At 34.0% G+C, this 24,650-nt stretch overlaps 2 protein-coding genes and 2 long non-coding RNA genes across 5 annotated transcripts; 2 read left to right on the top strand and 2 right to left on the bottom strand.

Annotated features, from left to right (window-relative positions):
• Window positions 1–2,312: 2,312 nt before the first annotated feature.
• On the top strand, window positions 2,313–6,479 carry LOC132313528 (uncharacterized). The gene is made up of 3 exons (XR_009483435.1): window positions 2,313–2,695; window positions 5,360–5,501; window positions 6,353–6,479. It is a non-coding gene; the product is annotated as an uncharacterized LOC132313528 (long non-coding RNA).
• LOC132313526 (uncharacterized) lies at window positions 4,979–10,559 on the bottom strand. The gene is made up of 8 exons (XM_059812324.1): window positions 9,351–10,559; window positions 9,093–9,225; window positions 8,616–8,831; window positions 8,113–8,268; window positions 7,588–7,840; window positions 6,373–6,776; window positions 5,576–5,692; window positions 4,979–5,480 (listed from the first exon to the last, which is right to left on the bottom strand). Exons 1-8 carry the CDS (start codon window positions 10,355–10,357, stop codon window positions 5,145–5,147), a joined length of 2,622 nt encoding a protein of 873 aa, XP_059668307.1. The 5' UTR covers window positions 10,358–10,559; the 3' UTR covers window positions 4,979–5,144.
• A 4,272-nt stretch (window positions 10,560–14,831) lies between these two features.
• Window positions 14,832–22,293, top strand: LOC132314743 (uncharacterized). The gene is made up of 3 exons (XM_059813566.1): window positions 14,832–15,113; window positions 15,517–16,161; window positions 21,808–22,293. The coding sequence occupies exons 1-3, from the start codon at window positions 14,832–14,834 to the stop codon at window positions 22,078–22,080; spliced, it is 1,200 nt and encodes a 399-aa protein (XP_059669549.1). The 3' UTR covers window positions 22,081–22,293.
• LOC132313527 (uncharacterized) lies at window positions 18,602–20,669 on the bottom strand. Of its 2 annotated transcripts, none has more exons than XR_009483434.1 (2): window positions 20,317–20,669; window positions 18,602–19,017 (listed from the first exon to the last, which is right to left on the bottom strand). It is a non-coding gene; the product is annotated as an uncharacterized LOC132313527 (long non-coding RNA). The 2 variants fall into 2 exon arrangements; XR_009483433.1 differs by having other exon boundaries at window positions 18,602–18,871.
• Window positions 22,294–24,650: the final 2,357 nt, after the last annotated feature.

Below are 24,650 nucleotides of genomic sequence, written 5' to 3'. Positions count from 1 at the left end.
GCCCAGGTCCAAGCCCTCCTTTTTAAAGCAGATATTGGGTTTTTGAGCCTAAATGGAGGAGCAAATGCGAATATGAAATATTAATCAATTTTTTAGATCTGTGCAAGAACTCCTAGTCTATTTTTTATTACAAAATAATGAATTCATTAAAACATAAATATTATCAAAAAAATTATATTTATTATATTTCTTAGAAAATTATATTATCTTATTATCGTGCAAGTTGTTCAACATAAAATGAATGAAAAACTCTATTTGGACCCACCAAAATGGTGGCCCTTGCCAGAGTACATAATGACAGAGACCTCGATCGTCTAATTAACTAGCCTTTTCTATATTTAGACCGAGCCATGACCAAAATAAATTTCCACCTATGCATCTATTTAGATTTATTTCATATTATAACTCTATCATTAAACTAGAAAACTGATGTAAAGATTCGCAATTGAATTGAATTGAAGTTAATTATGAAAAAAAAAAAAAAAAAAATTTGAATTGAAGTTGAAGTAAATGTCTATTGTGGTGTGAAATTTATTTAAATAAAAATAATAATAGTTACCTTGTAACTTGCATTGCTTTAACATAAATATTCATTTATAAGGATTTAGATCATCTCCATTAATTTTTCTCTCAAAGTATTTTACCAACGGTTATGAATACGGCACATTGGCACAAACATGAATTATACGGTTACATGCATAGTTAAATCTTAACACGGGTGGAGTCAATCTACGCCCAAGGGGTGCATGTGGCCCCTGCTTGGCCACGCCCACGGTAATATAATCCTATATGGATAATGCTTAAGTCCTGCCTTATATCATTCATTTCATTTTTGTTTCTCTTCCCTGTGTATCCAATTTTTTTTTGTTTCTCTCACATCATGCTCCCGTGTTCCTAGGTCTTGCCCTCACCACATACTGCAGAATTTATAGAATAGCAATGGAGGTGCTAAAAGATGTAAGATTTATTATTTTTTCGGTTTATGAATTACAATGAATTCTTGTTCTTTCCTTGAAGGTTAGAATTTGAAGAAAAAGCCTTTTCACTTTACCTTTTTATTATTTATTTTTTTAAAAAAGAAAAGAAAAAGAAGAAGTGATGATCAGATCACAATTATATAGAACGTTTCTTCCCTTCTGCTAAAGAGCATAACTATATATATATATAAATAAATAAATAACATAATTGAATGAAACTTCACCCTAAAACAATCAATACATTTTTTATCTAATCAAAATGAAGAATACCATTTAGGAAAAAAAATAAGAAGAATATCCTCTTTTATTTTTATTTTTATGGAAAACAAACCTAAATAAGTATGAGAAGAAAAGGAAACAAACAGACACCTTTGTTTTTGAAAGGAAAGAAACCCAAAATTCATTTTGAACAAAAATTCAAAAAAACTCATACTTGATTTAAGGTATTTGGAAGAAGAAAAAACAAGTTGCATTGGAAAATATAATGTTTGAATATATATACCTGCTTCAAGAATGTGAATCAAGAAATTTTTTTTTTTTTTTTAATCAATCCTTGCCAAGAATAGAACACCGTCCAAAATCAAGGATGGGAGCATAATGTGAATGAAACCAAAAAAAAAAAAAATAGAAACATATGCACATGGGAGGAGAGAGAAACAAAAAGGAAATGATCTATCCAGTCTAATTCTAAGTAAATGGATATAACCCATGTTTTGTATTTTTTTAAGTTAAGAGAGGTATTAGCCTTTCATTAGGCCAACTAAGTTTACAGGACTAAAATTGTCTTGATAAGGCAGGACTCAAGTATTATCCTATATAAGATTACTTTTTTTTTTTTTCCCTCCTTTGCTCCCTTGGATTTGAACAATCTATATTTATCATGTTAGTTGATTTTTTTTACACTGCACCATTGAATTGAAATCCTGGCTTTACCACTAAATCTTAACAAAAGTGATGCCATGACATGTTTATGATAATTGGATGATAGGATAGAGATGCTCGGAGAAAAACTAATGAATGGAATCCATTAGTCATTTAGCTAGAAGATGCTTGGAGAAAAACTAATGGAGAGATTTCTTATATCAAAGAGAATAAAACCCTTAAATTAAACATATAGTCTTGAAAAATAAGTCCAAGTATTAATATTTTTTAAAAAAAATAAATTTTACACCAATTAGTTTTGGTAAACTGGCAGACTTAATGCTTATAATGGGTCATTAAAAAACAAGAAAAAAAAGAAAAGAAGAAGATGAAGAAGGATCATCCTTCCATTACTTGTATTATGTATGAATAATCAATCAAAATCACTTCTACTATATTTTTTTTTAGGTAAAAATCACTTCTACTACATTGTTTAAATTCAAAATCCAAAAAGACAAAGGAGAGAGGACAGTGTTGGCCCCACTACTCGAATTTCGGAAAACAAATCAATCTATTTATTTATTTAAAAAAAAAAAAATTACTTGGGAAATGGCATGGGTCGAAACTTCCAATGACAGCCAACATGTGCAATCATTATTGAGAGAATATCCCAACAATGTATCCGAATCAGTTAACATTCCAACACGCCAACTAAAATGGAGAACTACAAAAACTATAAACAATACATAAGCAACACCAACTACTTTTTCTTCATTTCTTGATCCTCCGAAACCCATTACAATTTTTGCGAGGCTCTTGTTCGTCTTTCTATATCAATTTCTTCAACTTTTATAAAGGTCAGTTCTCTCCATCGGTCGTTATCATCTATCGATGTCCAAATATGCTTATTCTAGCTATTCACTGTGATACAGTTCAAATATTTATATAATTAAATAAAGAAAACCCATTAATCCATTGATGTTTGATCGTTGTTTTCTTACTGAGTCCACAATAATGAGGTTTTATATGGTGTAGAAATTTGATTCTGCGATCGGGAAGTCTGGTGATTCTTCGTAACTATCTGATTTTCCATAATCGTATTAGTCTAAAACTTACAAGTCTATTATTTAATTTTTTTGTGGTTATTTTTTCTGATCATATCTGCTTTTATTACCAGGCAGTTTAGGGCAACAAGATAAGTCAACTTGGTAGTGCACAAGCATTGTTTGATAATATGCTTAGACGGTTCTGTATTGTTGAAATTTAATGTATTATTATTCTCTTCAATGTAGATTACGCTGGTTTAATTCTTTTGATGATCAACTATCCATTTCGTTTTGAAAGAAAATAAATACCCCGAAAAGAGAAGGTAGAATTAGGTGCATATTATTTTTGTTAAAATGCTGGTACGTCGTTATTTAGTGGTGCTAACTTATTTACTAGAAAATTTTATTCCCAAAATTGTAAGCAATGGAAAGTGTAAAATAATCTTCTTTCCTTTATTTTTGAGGATTGAAAAATTTGGCATACAATGAAAATTAATCATTCATGTGATAACAAGATGGTGGGAGATCCTATAACCATTCCTGGACTTGTTCTTTCTAGTATCAAGTGGGATGAAGTTTTAACCGATCATGTTTTTGCACCCTAAAGGCTTCTTAAGCACACGATAAGTTGAAATCTGTTGGGCTTAGGGAGGATGTTATGGTCAAATTATTATTATTGGGTTTTGCCAAAATCATTTTTTTATTTGTAGTTTGAGGTAAATCTATCATTGAAGCTGGGTTTCTCTTCTTTATATGTGCATATTAGGAGACAGTTCAACAGTTTTTTTAGAGGGATAAAACTTTGGATTGTAATGTTGGAGAAGGGGAACATTTTGGGTATGCATTGAAAAGTTTTTAATGTTATGTTTGGCAGCACCAAATTGGCATTTGGATTTGGAATTGGAAGAAATTTAGTTAAAACTTTGAACTAAATATCCTACCATCCCGAATTTAAAACATTGATTCGACGCTCCCAAATGCAACAAAAGAGTAAAAATAATAGCAGATGGAACCTGAGGATACTGAACTTCGTCTTGGGACGTGAAAGCTGATAAAATCAGAGTTCACCCAATGCAATTGATTCTGAGTAGATTTTTGTAGATTCTATCAGATTTGGTCTGTGGAAAACTATAGAATCTGTTTATTTGACTATGTATAAAAAAATTCAGATGTAACTTTCCCAGAAGAAGGCCAGAAAAACATTCCTAATTAGTCATTCTTATATGATTCAAACTAGTCAATTATTCAACCCATTCCTTAGTCTCATTTTTGTGTTAGTATGTCGATGTGGTCTATTTGATGCAAATGTGTTTTCTAAACTTTCTGTTCGTTGGGTGGGGAAGATATTTGGGGGTTCCTACATATGCGCCATATATAGGAGAAGATCATAAACAGGATAATGCCTTTAACACCTTTTGTCAACAAAAATTCCTCTTCTAGAATATATAATTGGTTGCAATAGAATCTAAATCCATCCGCTTTGTTCTCAATTATATTGCATGTGAAAGACCTAGAAGAAGCTTGTTCTTGCACAGCTACCCAAAAGCTAATATCCAAGGATTGGATGTGACTCTGATACCAATTATAACAGGTAGGACAAAGCTTAAGATATTGGGCAGTGCTGCATACTCGCCCATATTTACCCAATCTCTTCCCATACGGATCTGATCTGGGACAAGACCCCTCTAACAGATACCTTATAATAAAATGGGAAGATGCTGTCTTTGCACTGCCATAATTAACTGATTAACTGTTATCATAAACTGGTCTTTGCTAGAAACTTCTTTGTCTCTGCATGGGATTACATAATTTGTATATGAGATTTATGTAGAAGGACTTAAAATTGTAACACCTTCAATTTCACTTATGTTTAACTTCAGGTTTAATTGGATCATGCCATTCGTTTTTCTGTGTAGTTGGAATAGTATTAAATCTATGTATAAGCTTAGCCACCAGCTGTGGTTAGTTTTAGTATTTCCTGGTGACACCAAAAGAGGAAGGTTCAGATTTCGATGCCTGGTTGGGAAAACAGTGTCTTTGTGTCTTACTCTTAGGAGGAAAAAAGGAGGGGGGAAAGAAAAATAGAAAGCTCCATGAATAAGCCTACAAAAGATTTTCTTATAAGCACAATGTATTCAAGAAATTGAAATTATATCATTGAACATACTATTTGAATGTCTAATACGGTAAAGTGGTGGTGCAAGAATCTTGAAATGGTCGACAAATCCATAACATTTTCTACAGAATCTGTCTTACTGTTTTACAAAATATTGTATTCTCTGAGGTTTTTCAAAAATGTATCCCCGATAATAGAGTCAGCCTTGACAAAAATGGCAGGATAGCCAACTGGAGCTTCTATCCAAGCTTCAGAACCTTGTTTCGTATATATTTTTCCTGTCCAAATATGTTTCCATGAGCAACTTTCTCCTACTGGGAAATAGGCCTTAACATTATTTTTGCCTTTGTCAAGAACAGGCACCACTAGGATTTCCGTACCAACAAGAAATTGCTCATAACTCAGGCTATGCACATGCTCATCTTCTGGGTGGTGAAGAAATAGGTGGCGGCAAACAGGCAGGCCTTTTTGAGAAGCTTCCTGTTTTGAAAATCACACACGGTATTAGGTTCTTTACTGAAACTACAGTGTTATTAGCTTCAAAGAGTATTAATGCTATGAAGTTCTGACATTACCTTAACAAGTTCGATCCTGTAAAACTTCCAAGCTTTATAAATTTTTGCAAAGCGTGCAAAATGTGATAAAGTCCTGTGGTTTGTGTAGAACTGACTGTTGCAGGATGGTTTATTTCCCTGCTTCGAGGATATTATGTACATCAGAAACATGTAAATTGACACAGGATAGTTTTTTTCAAAAACGGATCAATGCCATTTAAAAAGTCCAAATTTCACATAGCAAAATAAACATTTTTTTTCCAAAGTAAAATAAGCATATGTTCATGGATGTCAAACTTGGATCCTATAAGGAAATGAATAGCATGTTTCAGGGGAAAGTAGGGCAAGTTACAGGTGTCTTTTCTTTTCTTCTTTTTTTTTTTTTTTTTTCATAATTGGTTGCAGGTGTCTTTTGGTAGCTTAATGGAAGAATAAGTTTCCATGGAAAGCCTTTATATTGAACTTCTACAAAAGATTTTACAATCGTGTTAAAATTTGAATTTTCCTGTAGATATAACTAATTTCTAGATGAAATTTTATTATGTTCTGTTGTTTGGGATCGCTCAAAAGGGACTTTGGGTGTTATAAGAAAGGAATTTCACTTCCAAGTTAAATGGCTGTGTAATAGTTTCATTGTAACCACAATAGAATACCCTTAAAAGCAAGCACCAGAAATTATTACTTATAAGCTATGCGTCATTAAAGTTCCTTCCATTGTCAAAATAACCTAAACTTTTTGAATTGTTAGTGATCATGATGAGGATGATGCTTCAATGTTATATGCTTATGCATTTTCAGGTGCCAGCTTTTTAACTTACTTCATGGGTCCGGAAAACTGTCGTGAATGCATTTACTTCCATCCACCGCAACAACAACTCTTCACTTCTCTGATACTTCTTAAGAAAAGGCAAGTTTACAGCACAGTAGCCTCCAATATCGCTGTGGTTAAAAGCATACCCTGAAAGTCCACTGCTCAACAAGCCAACAACAGCACTCTTTATCCCATCATTAACCTGCCAACTTACCATTTGATCCCCTTCCCAAAATAGCATGCCCCATTTGGGACTATCTCTGAAACCAGCCCGCATAAAGAAAACCAAGGCCTCTTCCAGATCCTCCCTCTCCTTATCCATACGTGTACTTTTCCATTCTTCCACAAACTCCCGATTTATTTTGGCCCATAGCTCCGGGTATCTGTTGTGTGCAGAAACAGGATCTTCACCTAAAGGGAAAGTAAGTCATGCTGATTAATTTTGTTATACTTAGAATTACAGTTATATTAATGTCTAGTAGAAGTTTGCCCTTCTCTGACATATGCTGGTAGAGGGGAACAATCTATGTCCATGCATATTGAAGCATGCACAAGTACAAGTACATAGAGAGAGGGATACATAAATATATATGTCTAGAAAGAGAGAGAGAGAGATATGCAAGTGCGCACACACATGCACATTTGTGTATTTGTTTTTGTATGTGTATTTTCATGCCTGTTTGGTTAGAGGAGTAAGGGAAAACTAATTGTATTGGAACTTTTGGTCCATGTAATCAGCTCAACCCTTTCATAGAATGGCTATAACTTTTGCTTGTTAAGTCCTGGTTCAAGTAGGCACCATTAGTTTAATAAATTTAACCTCTCCATTAACTAGATAATTTATTTTTAAGAACTTCCATAGTCTGAATATTGTCAGTTTGCAACAATTTATCATTCTTTGTGCTCTGGATATAGAAACTAGTACAATATTCCAAATATTAAAAGAAAAAAAAAGGTACAAATGAAGTTGTCATAATTTTCAAATTATAAGTAGCATCTGGTGTGTTGATATTTTAGCTTTTCTTGGTGACCAAGAGCTTCCCACTTTAACCCTTTTTGGATAAATTCCTTCTTTACAAATTTTGTCCACAGAGAAAGAAATTGGGAAGTACAAGCAGATTATGCTTTTCTACTGCTTGCATTATAGGAGTCCTGGTGTGGTTCTGTATGCCTTACATAGGTGGCATAATAACTCTGCAAGAAAAAAGTTTGAATATCTGACCTGAATAGATGGAAGCATCCACAGGCAGGCCTTCACCAAAATCGGCCATCCATCCCCTGACTCCATCGTCCACCATTTCTTGTAAAATCTGCTTGAACCAACTTGCAGTACGCGGGTGTGTCAGATCCAACATTCCCACATCAAAAGCTGTGTTAGGAACCATGTATGGCCCTCCATTCTTGTCTTTCACTAAGATGTCCAACTTCTTTGCTTCCTCAAACAGGTCTCTCCTTCTATCTGGCTTCTCATTCATCTGCCATTGCAAGTGAAAGAAACATAGTCAATTTCCTCAATCTATCCCCACTCACAGCACAACAAATCTGTGCACACAGTTCTGACATCGTTTTACTACTATGAAAAGAAAAGAAGTCTGTGGGGTTCCAAATTCATACCAACATTTTGAGAAAAAATTTATCAATTCCTTTATACAGTATTTTAATGGTGCAAACAATGAAAACCAAGCAATCATCATAATGTTACTTAACATGAAAATAGTGGGAAATTGGTAGAGGAAAAGATAAGTACCAGAGCTAGACAAGGGTTGCAGTATGTCATCACTTTTATATGCTGAGCGCTGAGATCTTTAAGTAGTTCCTGCCATCCCCAATACCTTCTTGTATCCACTTCCCAGTTCCACCAAAGTTGTGATCCAATCACCGTCTTCCTGTGCCCCACCCAGTCCTACTCAAACGAAATCAAATGAGATTTTATGCATGGAGGCTTTGTTATTTTTGGTTCTTTTTTTATATGTTTATCCATATACTAGCAGATGTTTGAATATCAAGCACGACATCAGTTTTTTGTTGAAGTGAAAATTATTTCCTGAAATTTCACTAGTTTCTGGAAAGAGCAAGTTACAAATCTGATACAGCTTCAAGATATATATATATATATATTCCTTCCCTGTGAATGATACAGCTTAAAGTTGATGGACTATATAATCTTCAAATTCTTTGTTAAAATGAAGGTGAAAACACAAAAATGTCATAAAAAGTGATTATATGTTTCTCTGTTAATGCATGCATTACCTGCAACCAGAATGCTGAAAGGGGTACATCATAGGTTCGAAGTTTATCCCAAACGTTGTGTACAAAATCTGTTCCCCCCTGCATCCCAACCACAGCACCAGATATAATCCATTTAGGAAGCTCCGGTGGTCTCCCAATAACTTCAGTGAAGTGTTCAATGAACTCAGTAGGTGCATTCCCATGCAATATCCTACCTTGAATAGAATCTCCATATACCTGCAACCTTACCCAGAATATAGAAATGAGACACAGCAAGTATGCAATTTGAGTGAGCAATAATGTCACTACAATCACTGAGAGAGAGATTTTATTCTTATGCTTTTCTGGATAAATGTCTTCATTTTACCCAAAACCCAATTTTGTTGGTGTGTGTTGTTTGATTAATGTAGATTCTTCACTAGTTCTACTAATTTTCACTAAATTCATTTTAGTGATTTTATAATGAAAAGATATGTTTTTTGGTTTTATTTACATTACCTGTATCTGAACTCTGTCATGCCTTGATAGATCGAAAACGGAATAGTTGTATCCTTCAAGGTAAAGAGACCTCATCTTCGATGTCATATAGAATGGTGAAGGCGCATAAGTTGTACTCCAATCGCCTGCAGCCCTGCACTAGAGGAGCACAGTTTTTGTAAGTAACAAAGTGACTAGTGATTAGTTAACATTTTAATGAATTGAAGATATAGCAATTAGTCTTCCTATACTTATTCAAATTAGCTGCAAACATAATACCTGTAGCTAACCAAGTTAGCAGCAAAAGTAATTGGTTGATCTCCTCTTCCAATCCCCTGTTCTTGAACAAAAATTGGTACCCTTTTGCCTTTAAATTCCATGTGAGAGAACTGCTCACCAAAACCATAGAATTTCTCATTTTTTTCACTTGAATATGTAAGACAGACCCTGTTGAAACCTGCAAATTTTGCAGCTTTCATTCCTACATTTTCCTCTGATGATGAAATTGTGGCGAAGCCTTTTCGCCTTGGAAAGAAGCCACACCACCCAGCTCCACGTCCCTGAATTCGATCAATCTTCCTGAGAAAGCCACGGTAGACTCTATTACTTCTTGGAGGAGTTCTTTGGTGAAAATGAACATTTGGTGAGCCAAGCTTCACTTGAAACCCAATTTGGTGAGTTCCTTTCTGAGAAAAGAAAACCCAATACCTTGCAGAAGTGGAAGATTCTTTCTCCACCAATTGTGAAGTCTCTTGAATGCCAGAATTCTCAAATTTCTTCCTTTTTTTCACACAGAAAATCCAACCTGTTATTAGCAAAACAGGGAATTGGGTGTCCTTCAATTCAATTTTCTGATTCAATTCCGCATAAGAAGGAAAGTCGTCGAATTTTGCTTCTGAACTCCAATCAGATTGGTCGATCACTCTAATTTCTTCAACTGTTTGGTGATTACATACCAAACGAACATTCCTGTCCTTGATTACAAATGAACCCCTGCTTTCTTCTATCTCTGTTTCGGCCTCTGCTGCAGAGACAAAGGGTTGCCCTGGGATGGTGGTCCACATGGGCTTGGTAGGTTGAGATTGATGAGAAATTGAGAGAGACCCACCATTTTTGGATCTCCAAGCTAGCTGAAAATCCTCACCAATACTAAAGATCTGGTGTGAAGGGACTGTTTGGGGATTGAAGTACAGAGTTCCCTGTATAAAAGGGAGAGATCTTGAAGTGGAAGGAAAGGGGTTATTAAGGCGTCTATGGTGTTTTTTGGTGGTTTTGAGGGTGGCCATACTACTGGATTTGTAAGCAACAGATGACTCAAAAATATGTGTGTGTGTTGTGGATATATATATACAATTTCAGATCAAAATTATCTGTAATTTTCATGAGATTCCCAATAAGCATTCCTTTTTTGAACGGAAAGAGGATCTTTCTTGTAATCGCTTCTGGGTTTTGTTTTGGAAGAAAAAGATGTTTGAAAGCTTATTTGGAATTTGTGTGACATGACAGTAATTTGTGCAGTTGTGCTGAATTGACCAAGCTGCCCTCATTAATTATTACTGTATTTAGGACATGGAAAGCAGAATTTAATTTTCTTCCTAGTTTGTCTGGTTAGTAATTTGACAGTATTCCCCAAGTCTCTGGATTATTCAAATGATATCCCTCTATTTGGGAAGATTGTGCAACTTTGATCACATTAAATAAGAGAAAAGGCAGTAAGTAGAAATATTGGGTTTGTTTGGTTTATAATTTTAAAAATAGTTTTTTATTTTTAGTTTTGAAAATAGTACAAATTTTTTTACATGATTTAATTTTTTAAAAATTTAGTTATAAAAAGACTTATTTTTAAAGAATTGTCTTTTATAATTTTTTAAAAATATAATTCAAAATTATTTTAAAAATTACAAACCAAGCAAATCATATTACTTGATAGGTAAATAAGAAAGCAAATGTTATATTAGCTAGTTTGGTCCTGTTAGTAGAGTGTGGTTTGTATAAAATCATTAAAATGTTTACCATCAAATCCTAATCCACGGTGATGCATTTGACTACACAAACGTCTGGGTTTATAGATCTTTCTCTTTAATAGTAGTGAATTTATTAATTTCGAGTTTAACTTTATTTTATCTAAAAAGAAAAAGGCAAAAAGGAGTTTGAAATAGTCACATTTTTTAATATTTTAGGCTGTCACTTGTTGCCTTCAAGGTAGAAATCAGGAAATACCAAAAATGCCCTCTTCATGCAACTTATAAAGAAATTGGAGATGATAAAAGAAAAATAATTTGGAGATGACCGACGGATGAAAGTAATAATTATTTGCAATTATAGTAAATTTTTACTTAGGCTCTCCCAAACGGCAATCAACATGTGATGGGGCTTATATATAAGTTATATATAATCCAATTATACATAGAATTGGGACCATCTAAGTTCACTCCGATTAAATAGAAACAGTTACGGCAGGACTATCTAATGACCTGGTGTATTCACAGAGCTTAACGAAGTGAGACATGAATGCTAAACTTTTTATCAATCACAAATAGCCAATTTGATTTTATTACCACCTTTTCTTTTAGTAAATTGTACTGACATGTTATATATATATTTATTTGTTTCTTTTACTTATTTATAAATTGCATATATTTTGGTTGATCGACCCTTTTCATATCCCATCCATTTGATCAAATCATGAATCATGTCAAGGTGGCCAAACTAATTTGGTTATGATATATTATTATTTTCTTAGCTAGCTATTTTGTTAATTGGTGGGGCTTCATGCATGACAAGATTGTTATCGAAACCATTACTTTGTTGGAAGCTAGGTAGAAGACGTGAATCATTCTACCATCCAACTTGTATTTTGTATCTTCCCTTTATTATGGTTCTGTTCTAAAAGGTTTCTCATCATTATGTATCTGCCCATCTTCTCTACCAAGATCCAATCTCTCTCTCAAGCTCAACCTTAGGAAATAATAATAATAATAAACAGTCGAACCTTCAATTTTTCAAGCATTCGTATTCCATTTTTATTTTTCGTCAACTATATATATATATATATATATATATATATATTGTGCGTCTTCTTGAACTTAACTCACTTGAAGTGCAAAAAGTTGAAAAGTAACAATGGAATAAGGATTAATTATTATTATTATTTTTATATAGTTTTAAAAACAATACTTGAGTTCAATTCATATTGGATGAACTTCATCTAACCTTCTAATGTGACCTAATAATTTTAAAATAAGTGTCCAAAAGTAAAAATTATAATTTAAAACACATGTCTAAAAATAAAAGTTAGGCAATGTCTAATTTAATTTTAACAATTGTCACAATTTATTAGACCACATCAATAGGTTAACCTGAGTTTGAACCCAAATATTATTCTTTATTCCAAATGCAAATGATACATATCAACTTTCTTGTTGCATGAACTTGTCTAATACAAGTTGGATAGTAAACCATGCATAAAACATGCATTATGAACATGGACACGATATATGTCCAATGAAGTATGGCATGTTTTTGGTTGTATTCTTGGGTTTCGTTTATGAACATGGACACAATTATGGTCACATTCATTTTGTCAATTTTATGAACACTGAACTTCCTTTCCATATTGATTTTGAATCTTCCCATCTTCTAGGCTTTATTTGGAGCCATTTGGCCTCCACAATGAATCTAAACGTGTTACATTACAAGATCCAATCTCAATTGTTTTTGAATCTTTTCGCCTTCACCCACGCCTCATGACAATTTAATCAATGACACATTTCATGAATCATAACATGTTACCTTTCTTATTTTGATTTTTTTGTAAACTTTGAGCAATTGTATAACATGACGTGTTGGCCCAATTCAAAACATGAGACATCTACAATGGGCTATAAGGATAGGCCCAATTCAAAACATGAAACACCTACAATGGGCTATAAGGATAGGCCCAATACATGGTGATCCAATGAAACTGCGAGGCATTTATCCCCCAACATATGTTACGGTTAATACATGACGATCCAATCCAAGTGTGAGGCACTTATGGCCCAACATAGCGCTTCCGTTAACAACGGAAATCAATGTACTCGGTATGAAATAGCCGTTACAACGGCTACCATCCCTATAGCATATATAGAAAACATGTTACTTCTTGAATGCATAAACATGTAGAAAACTATCTTTTTTATGCGCAAATCCATTTGCCACTAAAGATTTGCACATGGATGAAGCTATTCTAATACACATCAAGTTACCAACAATGGAGAAGAAAGTCGTATCGAAACCGTCTTAATTGGGTAAAAACTCTCTCTTTTCACTCTCTCTTTCATCCATTCCCAACTCTCTCCATTGTTCTTCTTCTTCACCTTTCTATCTTTCATTGCTTCCCAAACCCGTGCCCTCCTCATACATTCAACATATATATAATATAATATATATATATATATATACACATATATATATAACCCAAAAATAAACACATAAAAAAAACAGACAGAAATTGAAATTAAAGGACCCAAAAGCTAGCATCGATTAATTGAAGAGAAACCCAAAACCCCCAAATCGATGAGAAGATGGATCAAACCTTCTCATCCCTTTTCTGATCCAACAATTCATCACTTTTCTTCTTCAATCTGATCTTCCCCTTGGCCTTGTCTTTGAGCGGCATAGTAATCCAGAGAACACCATGGTTCACCTCCGCCTTGAACTGCTCCACATCACAGTCCGGACACTCTTCAATGGTGCCTCCGTACAACTGTCCCTTATACTAGTATTTCGGTAGGCTCTTGCTTCTTCCCTCATACTTTATTTCTTTCTTCTCGTTCACCCATACTTTTAGATCCTTTGAGTTTAGACTTGGCATATCAATCTTAGCGCACATATAACTGTCATCCACCACTTTCGACTCAATATCAATCAGTCCTGCATAGATATATGTTCAATGGGGCAGAAGAGGAAAAAGAAAAATAACCCAAACACGAATCTGACTTGTTTGCTCATTGATTAATGATGTTTCGTGGAGGTAACAAGAAGGATGGGGTGGAGAAAGAGGACGTGGGTTTGGAAATCGATTAAAGAGAGAGAAAAGAGGAATTTCATGAAGAAAAAAGTGAAAGGGTGATTATTTAATTAAAACGGGTTCTGACATTTATTTATTTATTTATTATTATTTTGATAGTTTTGTTATTAAAGTTGATTTGTTATTTTGTTATTGGAGTATATAAAGGTAAGGCTTCGTTTGGATCGCGATAACACTATATATTATGGTTTGATATGATATGAAATCAACCGTTTTGGTATTGATATGTTTTTAGTAGAAATTGTAACCATGTTTGGTAACGAAAATATGTTATGAAAATTTTGAAACTGAATCTTGCGAAACATATTTGGTATGACGGAATGTTTCCAAAAAAAAATAAATAATAAGTCATAAATTTATATTAAAATTAGGTTAACATTGTATTTTTCAAATAATGTGAACTGCGAAATTCAATACAAGGCTTAAAAATATGATTTTAGGGCTTTTCATATTGGGGAAAAATTACATAATTACATTATTGATCAGAACCCACAAGGATCACTTGAATAACAGATCTGGGTATTGTGGCATAGTATATGTGTGTGTGTGTGTATATATATATATATATATATATATATCCATTCTTCAGCAGCAGATTCGTCACTTAGATTTGAATACCTTTATCACCATTCATCAACAGGTTGGAGAAGGGGAAAACCAAGAAAGACACAAAATAAATAAATAGATAAATGTCTAATTGGTCGGATTGCAGTGAAGCACAGGGGTGGTGTGCGAGAGATGTCGTCTTCTCCGCTGTCTCATCCCCCATCAACTTCGACGCCGCCGGCAAGCAGAACTTGGGATCTAAGAAAGAGATGGTTTACAAAGATTGGGGAAAGATTTGTGCTTGCCAAAACACGAAGATAGGGTTTCTCGATTCGCCTCTAGAATCGCTCTTTCAACAGTTGCGGGAAGAGAAAGAAAATAGGCTTTTCAAAAATAGGCTTTATATAGCTGTTTTCTATGCTACAGTAATTTGATATGAAAATAGAGACACAGAAAATAGGTTTTATATATCTGTTCTCTATGCTACAGTAATTTGATATGTGTTTGGACCGCTGTCGTGCCTATATCATCCAACGTTACCAAATTGATGATATTGGTTTTGGTCCAAATCTGGTAATGTTTTGACACTATTTAATATTACTTCAAACATGATATTGGCTCAAAATTAAAATTAATATAATATTAAATATGAATTTTTAAATAGGCTTAAGTATGTTTTATTAAAGTTGACGTGTTATTTTGTTATTGAATTATTGAAGTAAAGGTAGGTCGCCAGGCATTGTCCTTTTATATATATATATATATATATGTATATGAAACAACTCTACAGTTGACTTAGATGAGAGAGATGGAGATTAAGCATTGTAGCCACCCACACCCACTGATGGTTTGTCACTGGAAAACTGGACTCAGCTGCTCCGGCTGCGATCGACCCCTTCTGGATCAGGTCTATGGATATGGTTGCACAGCCTGCAACTTTTACCTCCACAAATCCAACACCCTTCCCACCCAAAACACCCTCTCTCTCTCCACCCAAAACCACCCCCTGTTTTCCCTTTTCTTTCCAACCAAGTCTGGTGTGATGCTTGTAGGAAGACCAATCTGAGCTTCACCTTCCACTGCAACGGCTGTGCTTTCAACATCGACATCGATTGCGCTTCCCTAATCCCAACCCTAAATTGCCAACTTCACGATCACCCTCTTGCTCTGTTCAACAACTTGAGTATTGATCACAAATGCCAAGTGTGTGGTTCGCTCTGCAATTTCTTTGTGCTCCGATGTGTGCCTTGTAATTTCAATGTCCACGTTCAATGTGTTGCGACGTTGCCACAAACAGTTCAGATTTCGTGTCACAGACATCCGCTGACGCTCACTGATTCTCTTTTTGAAGACGATTCCGATGTTGATGAATTCGTCTGCGATGCTTGCGAACAAGAAAGAAAACCCGGGCAATCCGTTTACCATTGTGAGGAATGCCATTTTGTTGCTCATGTTTACTGTGGTGTGTCTGAGGTATGTCCACTTCTATGGTTGAATATGATAACTTGATATCATTTTGTTTATTTGTTACTTACAGTATTGTTGAATTGCCCTAATTTAAACACCATATTTGTTTTATTAATTTTAATAGAGTACTACATTTCAAACTAAAATTTTCTTGGTGCGACAATAATATTGCTTCATTGTGACGTGAATGTCACAAGTTTGAAACTGAGCCTCATGCACGTGGCTAGCGTCAATTTAAGTTTATTATCTTTTGGGTTAAGTACAATGACCTCCCCTAAGATTTGGTCTAATAACTTTTGCCATATTTCACCTACTATGTTGAAAAAGTTTGTGGAACAAGATGGTTTTGTAGACTCTGCCCTGGCAGAACTAGACAAGGAGATGGCTGTATTATACGGAGAATCAGAGACAATAACAGCAAGTCTAGAGGTAATAAACAAAAAAATTAGAGGTACTTGAGAAGGAACGATTGCAGTATCTATCATCTCAGCGTGGGGGAGGGATTTCATCCAATCCATCCACATTTCTCAGACCGTTTTCGAATCCCTTCCCTCCTATGTTGTAAAAGATAACGAATATGAAACAAAAATTCCCATATTCTCTTGTTTACTACCTATTCTTATTTGTAATAATGAATAAATGTTCATTGTAGGCTTTCCACAAATTCTTTAAATCGTTTGTGCATTTTTTTTTTTTTTTTTTTAAGTTCATGATAGGCATGTTTAGATGATTAAAGTCTGTTTTAGTTCACATGAACTTGTGTACGTAGTATTAAAAAATTGTGGAAGCAAAAAGATGATTTTGCATAAAATTGGAAAGATATGGAAGTTGAAATTAATGAATTTCACATTATAATTTTACACTTATATGATAAAATATGCTAAGCATCGATTTATTTAAGTACTGAGAGGAGGATAACTCTTATGATTTGACTTGTTGGGAAAAACAATAAGAGTTGAAAATTGGGAAGGCTGCCAAGTAATATTTTATCATATATTCCAATTGCTTGAAGGTTTAATATTTTATCATGGCAATTGCTTTGAAGTTTCCCCTTCCGTTTAACTATAATATCCTACCTCAATTCCTACCCCATCTGTCCTAAAGGAAGAAAACAAAATAATAATAATAATAATAATAATAATACTTACTTATCAAAATAATAATAATAATAATAATACTTCCTTGATCAAAACTTTCTTTTTACTAAAATTATTTTATGTGGGTGTTTACCAATTAATATTTGTACAGGATGTATAGAGAAGTGGACTGAATAAAAATATAAAAAGATTACAAAATCTTACTCAAATTTGCATTCTCATTTTGAGTGGTTGTATTGAAACATTTGACTGTGGGAGTCTCATTTTGAATGGTTGTAGTTGAAAATTTGTTTCGTATGAGCATGTGAACATTTGATAGTGTGATACTAGTTGCCATTTCATAATTTATTGTGAATCTTAGACAATGCACATAAAATATTTGAGATTGTCTCTTGGGTTGAGCCAATGACGAACAAAAAGTTTTCCTTTATGTGTGGAAACAGCATTTGACCTAAAACTTATGTTCAGTCAACAAAGCTAAGAAGAAACTGTCAAAATTTTTGCATTTCAATCATCTGAAATAATTAGAGACACAGAAAGAGAGATGGAGATTCAAGATTGCACCCACCCTCATCCCCTGACACCATATGACAAGAAGAATTGAATTCCCTGCTCCGGGTGCGAGCAGCCCCTTTTAGGACCAGTCTATGGGTCTGTTGCCTGCGATTTCTTCCTCCACAAATCATGTACTGAATTGCCCCTGGAGATCCAACATCCCTTTCACCCACAACACCCTCTCTCTCTCCTCCCACGTCCACCTTTGAATGTGATGCCTGTCCGGTTTTGGTGTGATGCCTGCTGGAAGACTTGCAGCAGCTTCACCTTCTACTGTCATGAGTGCTCTTTTAACCTGGACCTAGACTGTGCTCTCCTAATGCCTACTATAAAATGCGGACTTCATGAGCACCCTCTTGCCTTTTTCAAGAGCCTAAGCCTTGACAACAAATGCGATGTCTGTGGTGCTATTTTCAATGCTTCTGTCCTTTGTTGTGTATATTGCAGTGTTGGTTTCCACGTCCAGTGTCTTGTGACATTACCACATAGTGTTCAGCTCGAATGTCACAGACATTCCCTCATCTTCACCAACTAACTCTCTTGTTGAGGATGACTCCGAGGAGCTCTACTGTGATGCTTGTGAGGAACAAAGGATCCCAAATCAAAGTGTATAACATTGTCTAGATCCAGAATGCAATATTATAACTCATGTTTACTCGCCATCAATGAGGTATGTTCTCCTAATTTATGGTATAGTATGGTAATATCAGTAACAATGAGCAGCACACATATTTGTATGAGCATGAACTTTTTTACACAGAAAGTATGTGTTATATCTGTTTTGATTCGGCAACTATCAGAAGAAATTTAATTACTTTGGAATTAGATTGTACAATTCTCGTCAACAACTTCCATCAATCAAGAAGGAAAATGAACACCAAAATGCAAGTGATTTTCCTCCTAACAACAAATTTCCTCAATGGATAAGCAACAATATTACATTCTGTTGGCACACATGCTAGAGCTAAGCCTCTATTCTGCATCAGATAGCTTTCCATGTCATCCAAGAACACTGCCACTTCTAACAGACATGAACTCATTCCCATGACTGCCTTGGCATCAGGCTGTAAGATTGAGGAATAGCCAATAATTGATCACAAAATAAATGGTCACCCGTAATTGGGTTTGTAACGACCCGAAAAGATACCAAAAATAATAATAAAAATATAAAATTTCGGCATGACCTCCGCAGAAAAAGTCCCTCTACAACCTGTTGAAATACAAAAAAAATGCAATGGCCTCACTGGCCTTAAAAAAAATAACCTATCCTGTGCCAACGCACAATACAGATATTATATCACATTTCTAAAATGACTACATATATACAAAAATTCCGTTCCTCCATCTCATCCAAACAAGGAACACACTAAAGTTACATCAAGATACAGTCTATAAAACGTAGCTAAAATTTAAAAGTCCATAACTTACAACATTGTACCAATTAAACTAAAGCTTCTCAAAATAGTTAATATTACATTTACAAAATATTAGAGTTCTAATACAAAAGATAGCAAAATAAAATGAGTCTCCAAGCTCGTCTAAACCTGTGGTGGATCGTCGTCCGTCACTTCTTTTCCGTGTTATGAAAAATGTTAAAAATAATGGGGTGAGCATAAGCTCAGTAGGAAGTGTCTAAGACACTCTTCTTATGACCCCGTGAATCCACATAAGGAAGAGGTAAAAAGAAACGGGGTCATACTATGGGGAAAACATATTCTCAACCACAACAACAAATATGTAGCAAATGTCAACCAATCACAGATTTACTAAAATGCCATGAAGTGCAATGTCATGCAAATGTCGCTCCCCATTTCCGAAACAATTCCGTTTCAACAACCAAACCGTTAGTGTAATCCGACCCAAGGCACCTCTAAGGCTTCACGAATGGAGGGTTGACTAACTATCCACGACCACAAGGCACCTCCAAGCTGTCGCATCCAGCCTAGTTAGCTCAACCATACTCCCTTCTAGACTACACTAACAACACGGACCACTAGGCGCCTCCTAGGCATCCGGTTTTCGCAAACTCCTTTAAGAAAAATATTTTTTCCAAGAACAAATTCATTTATTTTAAAACAGTTCCCCCCCTATTTCTTCCCCAATGGATGCATGAATGTTTTATGCTTCATTTCATCAATTCAACTATAATGTTCCCACATACTTTTTCAAATAAATTAATAAATTACTAAAAATACACAACTCATTTTCTCATCCCACATTTTGATAGCAATTTAAATATACAATTCACAAATTTATTTCCATAATTATAACATAAATTTTCATTGCAATTGAAATCATGAAAACAAACCAACACTAAACATGCTTCTTTACAATTTAAAAATCATCATACTAATAAGCCCAATTAACACATAACACACATTTATCACCATCAATATAAATAACCGTAACAAACATAATCACAAAAAATTAAAATTTAGCATGCTTAAAGTCAAATTAAAGGAGAAAATTCACAAGAAATCTAAGAAATAGTGGATTAAAGCACTCCTACCTCAATTGAAAGAAAACCCCCCAATTTAAGCCCTAATTTTGAAATCCCTAGGCTTGGCTAAATTGTGCTTGGCTCCTATCAAATTGACGGCCTCGACGAGCTCTCCAACTTTGTTTCACAAGGTTCTACCAAAATCTCAAAGCTAAAGGAGGGATCAAACTTTGAATGGTGAAAAGAATAAGAAAAACCAATGTTATAGAGAGATAGAATAGAGAGAGAGAAATGAGTCTGTGTAATGGCCTTATGGCCTTTGTGATGTTTTTAATATATTAGTGGGGCCCACTTACTTTTTGAAATAAAAGAATTATTTTATAACTTTAATATATATGTACATATATATATAAAAAATTATAACTATTACAGGGTTGTTGGAGGGGCAGACTGGAGACTAACTTAAAAACTTTTTAAATAAGATTTGCATAAATTGACTGCTCTAACAATTGAACCCACATTCGAATGCTTTGCAGAACAAGTTTTTACCATTCCACCAAGTAGTGGCCTTATAGTCAATCAGCTGATATAATACTGAATTGCATTTGAGAAAGCTTGTGTTAGCAAAGGGTGTTGTAATTTGGTTGTATAATTACTAATGATCCCTAAACTTGAATAGTCTTAATTAGCATTCTCATGCAATGCTTATGACAACTTCTAGTTTCCTCACATGCATAACAATTAATCCTTACCACTTCTATAGTAAAAATAGACTTCTTTTTTTTTTTTTTGTTTTTACTTTCCATGTGTGAATAAGGCACTTTACATGAAGCACCTCATTATTGTCTGCATGGATCTCCTCTTAAAAGTAAACTTGCCCCTGAGATTTTAGTGCTGACACATAGTTCTTTCTTTCTTATTCTCATGATATCGATAATAATCTTTGAAAGAATCAAACTCGTTTACAGTTGCAGACATGTTCGTCAACATAATTCTATTGTTAAGTGCATCAACAAGCTTATTGGCAACTTGTGCTTTGACACAAATTTGCTACTGGGAAAAGGAAGCTCAGTTTGCATGCCTCTTATCCAAGTGCTTTTGGCTATTGATATGCTAGCTCCAAGGCTTTATGATCTAAGAACGAAGTAAACTTCCATTGTATGAAATAATGTTAACCAGTGCCTCACAGAGTTTGAATGATTACATAAAGTTATTTATCACAACTGGTGTATATATTTCTGTCGCCTTTTATTATTTGATATCTTATAGTAAAATGCGAGTCTCTTTCTTCCCGACTTAGAAGAGCCCCATTTTTTATCCTAAATGCTTCACACACCACCTCAATTATTTTCTTTGAAGTCTAATAATGTGAATTATGTACTGAACATGTGTTTAAATTCTTCAATATATATGTCGGAAGCTCTCTTTAGCTTGAACTGTTCAAAAATATGTTCTGAACATTTTTTATCCATAATATGTGTGTGTGTGTAAGATACCCTCTATTCAACTTATTCCATGGATTTCGTACATAACTAATTCGTCCTGAAATTTTGTTGCTAGATACTACCAACTTTGTTTAGGGCAAGTGAAGAAGACCAAGGTGGAGCAGCTGTATATCCTATTCTTGCCAGACTTGATAATGAGATCAGAATACTCCGCTGTGAATCAGCGATGCTAGCTGGAAAATTAGCAGAAGTAACGAGAAAATTAAAAGAACTTGACGAGAAAAGAATGGAGCTTGTTGCAACTGCATTGTCCAGGAGAATTACTCCGAGTTCTCAAGTCCATTTAAGCAACATATGCGCATTGTTAAGAAGCCTGATTTTACAATAGGGTGTGTCAAACAATGGTTAGTTTTTTTTTATAAAATTATATTTATATCTGCTGCAAGACACATGCTCAATGTAAGAGAGATCACTCCCACATCAAAACTATGATGCTAAAGTTTAGTAAATATTAGTAATAGCTTGAATTTGTTGTAAATTTGTTAATCAAATTACTGTAGCAAATAAAGTTGGTACAATTGAATGAAGTGTGGTGAATTTAGAGCAATATGTACCTAACAAACAAAAAACAGAGTGAGAAACACAGTGTAAACTGTCCAAGACTGATTTTGATAGATTGAGCCGACCTGTGTAGCATGATCATGAAAGGTTGGCTGGCCAACACTGACATTTTCTCTCTTTGGGCTTTTGGGACCATTTTTCAATAACTCAATCTCGTTACATATTCCGACATTTCCTTAAAGTTGACAGAGAAATGAAAAGAACTTTAATGCAGAGGACGAAACGATAAGGAGACATGAGATTTCCTAGCTTGAGGCCTCTTAAGTGGATGAAAATTGACATCGAGAATGACGCTATATAAATGCTTTTAGATTTTAGAGAGAAAAATCTACTTGTCGTGTTCCTCCTTATATATTTCACTTGATCTAAGATTTTCTAAATTTGTTGAATGTAGTGAAAAAAAACAAAAAATTAGAGGATGGTAGTAATGAAGTAACTCATAATAAACCCTTTTGAACCCTTTGTGAGGGCTTCCAAATGTTCTTGTACAGAACATTACATTTGCTGATTTCTAACAGAACTTTCTTAGGCCACTATGAGATTGTGACATTACCAAACCTAGTACATTTTTTCAAGGTTAGAATAATGGTATGGTTGTAATGATGTGTACCTCATTATAACTTTTTCATTTTCAATTCATGGATATATATATATTCATTTGTCTTTTTTGAGAATCAAACATAGTCCATTTAATCCACTGCACATTGAGTATTAAACAAGGAAAATAATAAATAATAAATAAACAGAGCAAAATATGATAGAAGTTCATAATAAAATTTTAAAACCAAGTTGAGTTTAAGAGCATCTCCAATGCTAAAACTTATTTTTGCATGTCAAATCTATATTTTGACAGGTGTTACAATGCCAAAATGTTACATTTTAGCAATTTTGCTCCAATAGTACATTTCACGCAAAATGTTATTTTTTAACACAAAATGCTATTTTTTAACACAACCACTATTTTTTTTTAACTACCAAGTCTACCATTCTCACCATTCATATTTGTATTAGTAATATTAATATTAGGCACATTCCAAGTCAAGTTGTAAATATTAGAAGGAAACTAAAATTAAACCTAATTAAAAAGAAGTACAAATCTAAAATATTTAGTCAAAAAAAAAAAAAAAAATTTATAGTTTTTTTACCACTATTTGTGAATTAATTTTTTTATATAATTTTTTTTTCGGAAATTTATATATATTATATATAATATATGTATATTATATATATAATATATTATAGAGATGTGAGTGGGTAATGACTGGTGAGAAAAGGCACCGTTTTGAGAAATGAAAAACTTGTCAAAAAAATTTTGCAGCTGCCATATATGAGAAGAAATTTGAGAATCTCAAATTTTAAGAGCTTAAGTAATAACCAATTAGAGAGGCCTTTTTTACCTTACTCTCATATTTTGAGTTTGAGAAGCCCAAATGAAAGAGTATTGGAGTTGTTCTAACAATATTATCTGAGTTAGTCATTACAGAACTGTAATGTCCATGTTTGCGACAAAAAGAAGCACCACCGAGATATTAGTGAGACTTTCTGGTCCACTACAATTCAGTCTTCTTCGTCTCTCAGTCACAACATTTAGAGTCACTATTTCAATCACTATCCTCTTTTATACCTACTGTTCGAGATAGCTCTCCACGCTTATACTCCTAAACCTTTCCTTCCTTGCCTTGATCTGACATTTGATTCGTATGTGAGATACCATTTCTTTTTAACCTAATTTTTTTTTTTTTATAAATAAAGTTCATAATTTTTTCTCACTTATTTAATGGAACTAGAATGAATCACAAAATTCATAATTTTGAATCAAGTTGAGTTTGACTAACCTCAAAAATATTTATTTTTATTTTAATTTTATTTTCTACTTTTTGGCAGATATATAAGGAGATATAAATGCGTGACCCACTTGATGCCAGTACCTAACTAGTTGATTTATTGATTAGGGACGGTAACCCCAACTCCACTTAACTGCCATGAAGAGTCATTTAATTTGGGCCCTGCCCTCATCATATGGTATGTATACATGTGTTTGTGTGGTTTCCCATTTTCTATGGACCCCCTTATAATTAAGTTTGACAACTTGACATCTCATTCACACATATCTACTGTCCCCCAATAATGCTTTAACTTCTTTCTTTACATAAGAGATTATGCTATATTGCAATTTGCTAGAGGACTTGAGAATATTTGATAGTACCAACTCCAAAGTGCACTAAAGATTTGGAGGATCAAATATCAACCACTTTCTTGCTCAATCAAGGTTCCTTGATGCACAAGATCTCCCTCTACATACACTGCTATCATTGTTTTTTTTTTTTTTTTTTTTTT

This window comes from Cornus florida, unplaced genomic scaffold (assembly GCF_030987335.1).
Source record: "Cornus florida cultivar Cherokee Brave unplaced genomic scaffold, ASM3098733v1 CherokeeBrave_3.0.0_Hap2_Chr06, whole genome shotgun sequence".
Lineage (NCBI taxonomy): Eukaryota > Viridiplantae > Streptophyta > Magnoliopsida > Cornales > Cornaceae > Cornus > Cornus florida.
This window is presented reverse-complemented; position numbering and strand designations above follow the sequence as displayed.

Excerpts from the sequence above, each read along its gene's own strand:
- LOC132313526 (XM_059812324.1), bottom strand. The coding sequence starts at position 10,357 with ATGGCCACCCTCAAAACCACCAAAAAACACCATAGACGCCTTAATAAC. Across the intron at positions 7,841-8,112 it reads GCAACCCTTGTCTAGCTCTG|ATGAATGAGAAGCCAGATAG; the intron begins GTACTTATCTTT and ends TTGCAATGGCAG. Across the intron at positions 5,693-6,372 it reads CAGTTTTCCGGACCCATGAA|GGAAATAAACCATCCTGCAA; the intron begins GTAAGTTAAAAA and ends TCCTCGAAGCAG.
- LOC132314743 (XM_059813566.1), top strand. The coding sequence starts at position 14,832 with ATGTCTAATTGGTCGGATTGCAGTGAAGCACAGGGGTGGTGTGCGAGA. Across the intron at positions 15,114-15,516 it reads TAGCTGTTTTCTATGCTACA|CCACCCACACCCACTGATGG; the intron begins GTAATTTGATAT and ends TAAGCATTGTAG. Across the intron at positions 16,162-21,807 it reads TTTACTGTGGTGTGTCTGAG|ATACTACCAACTTTGTTTAG; the intron begins GTATGTCCACTT and ends TTTTGTTGCTAG.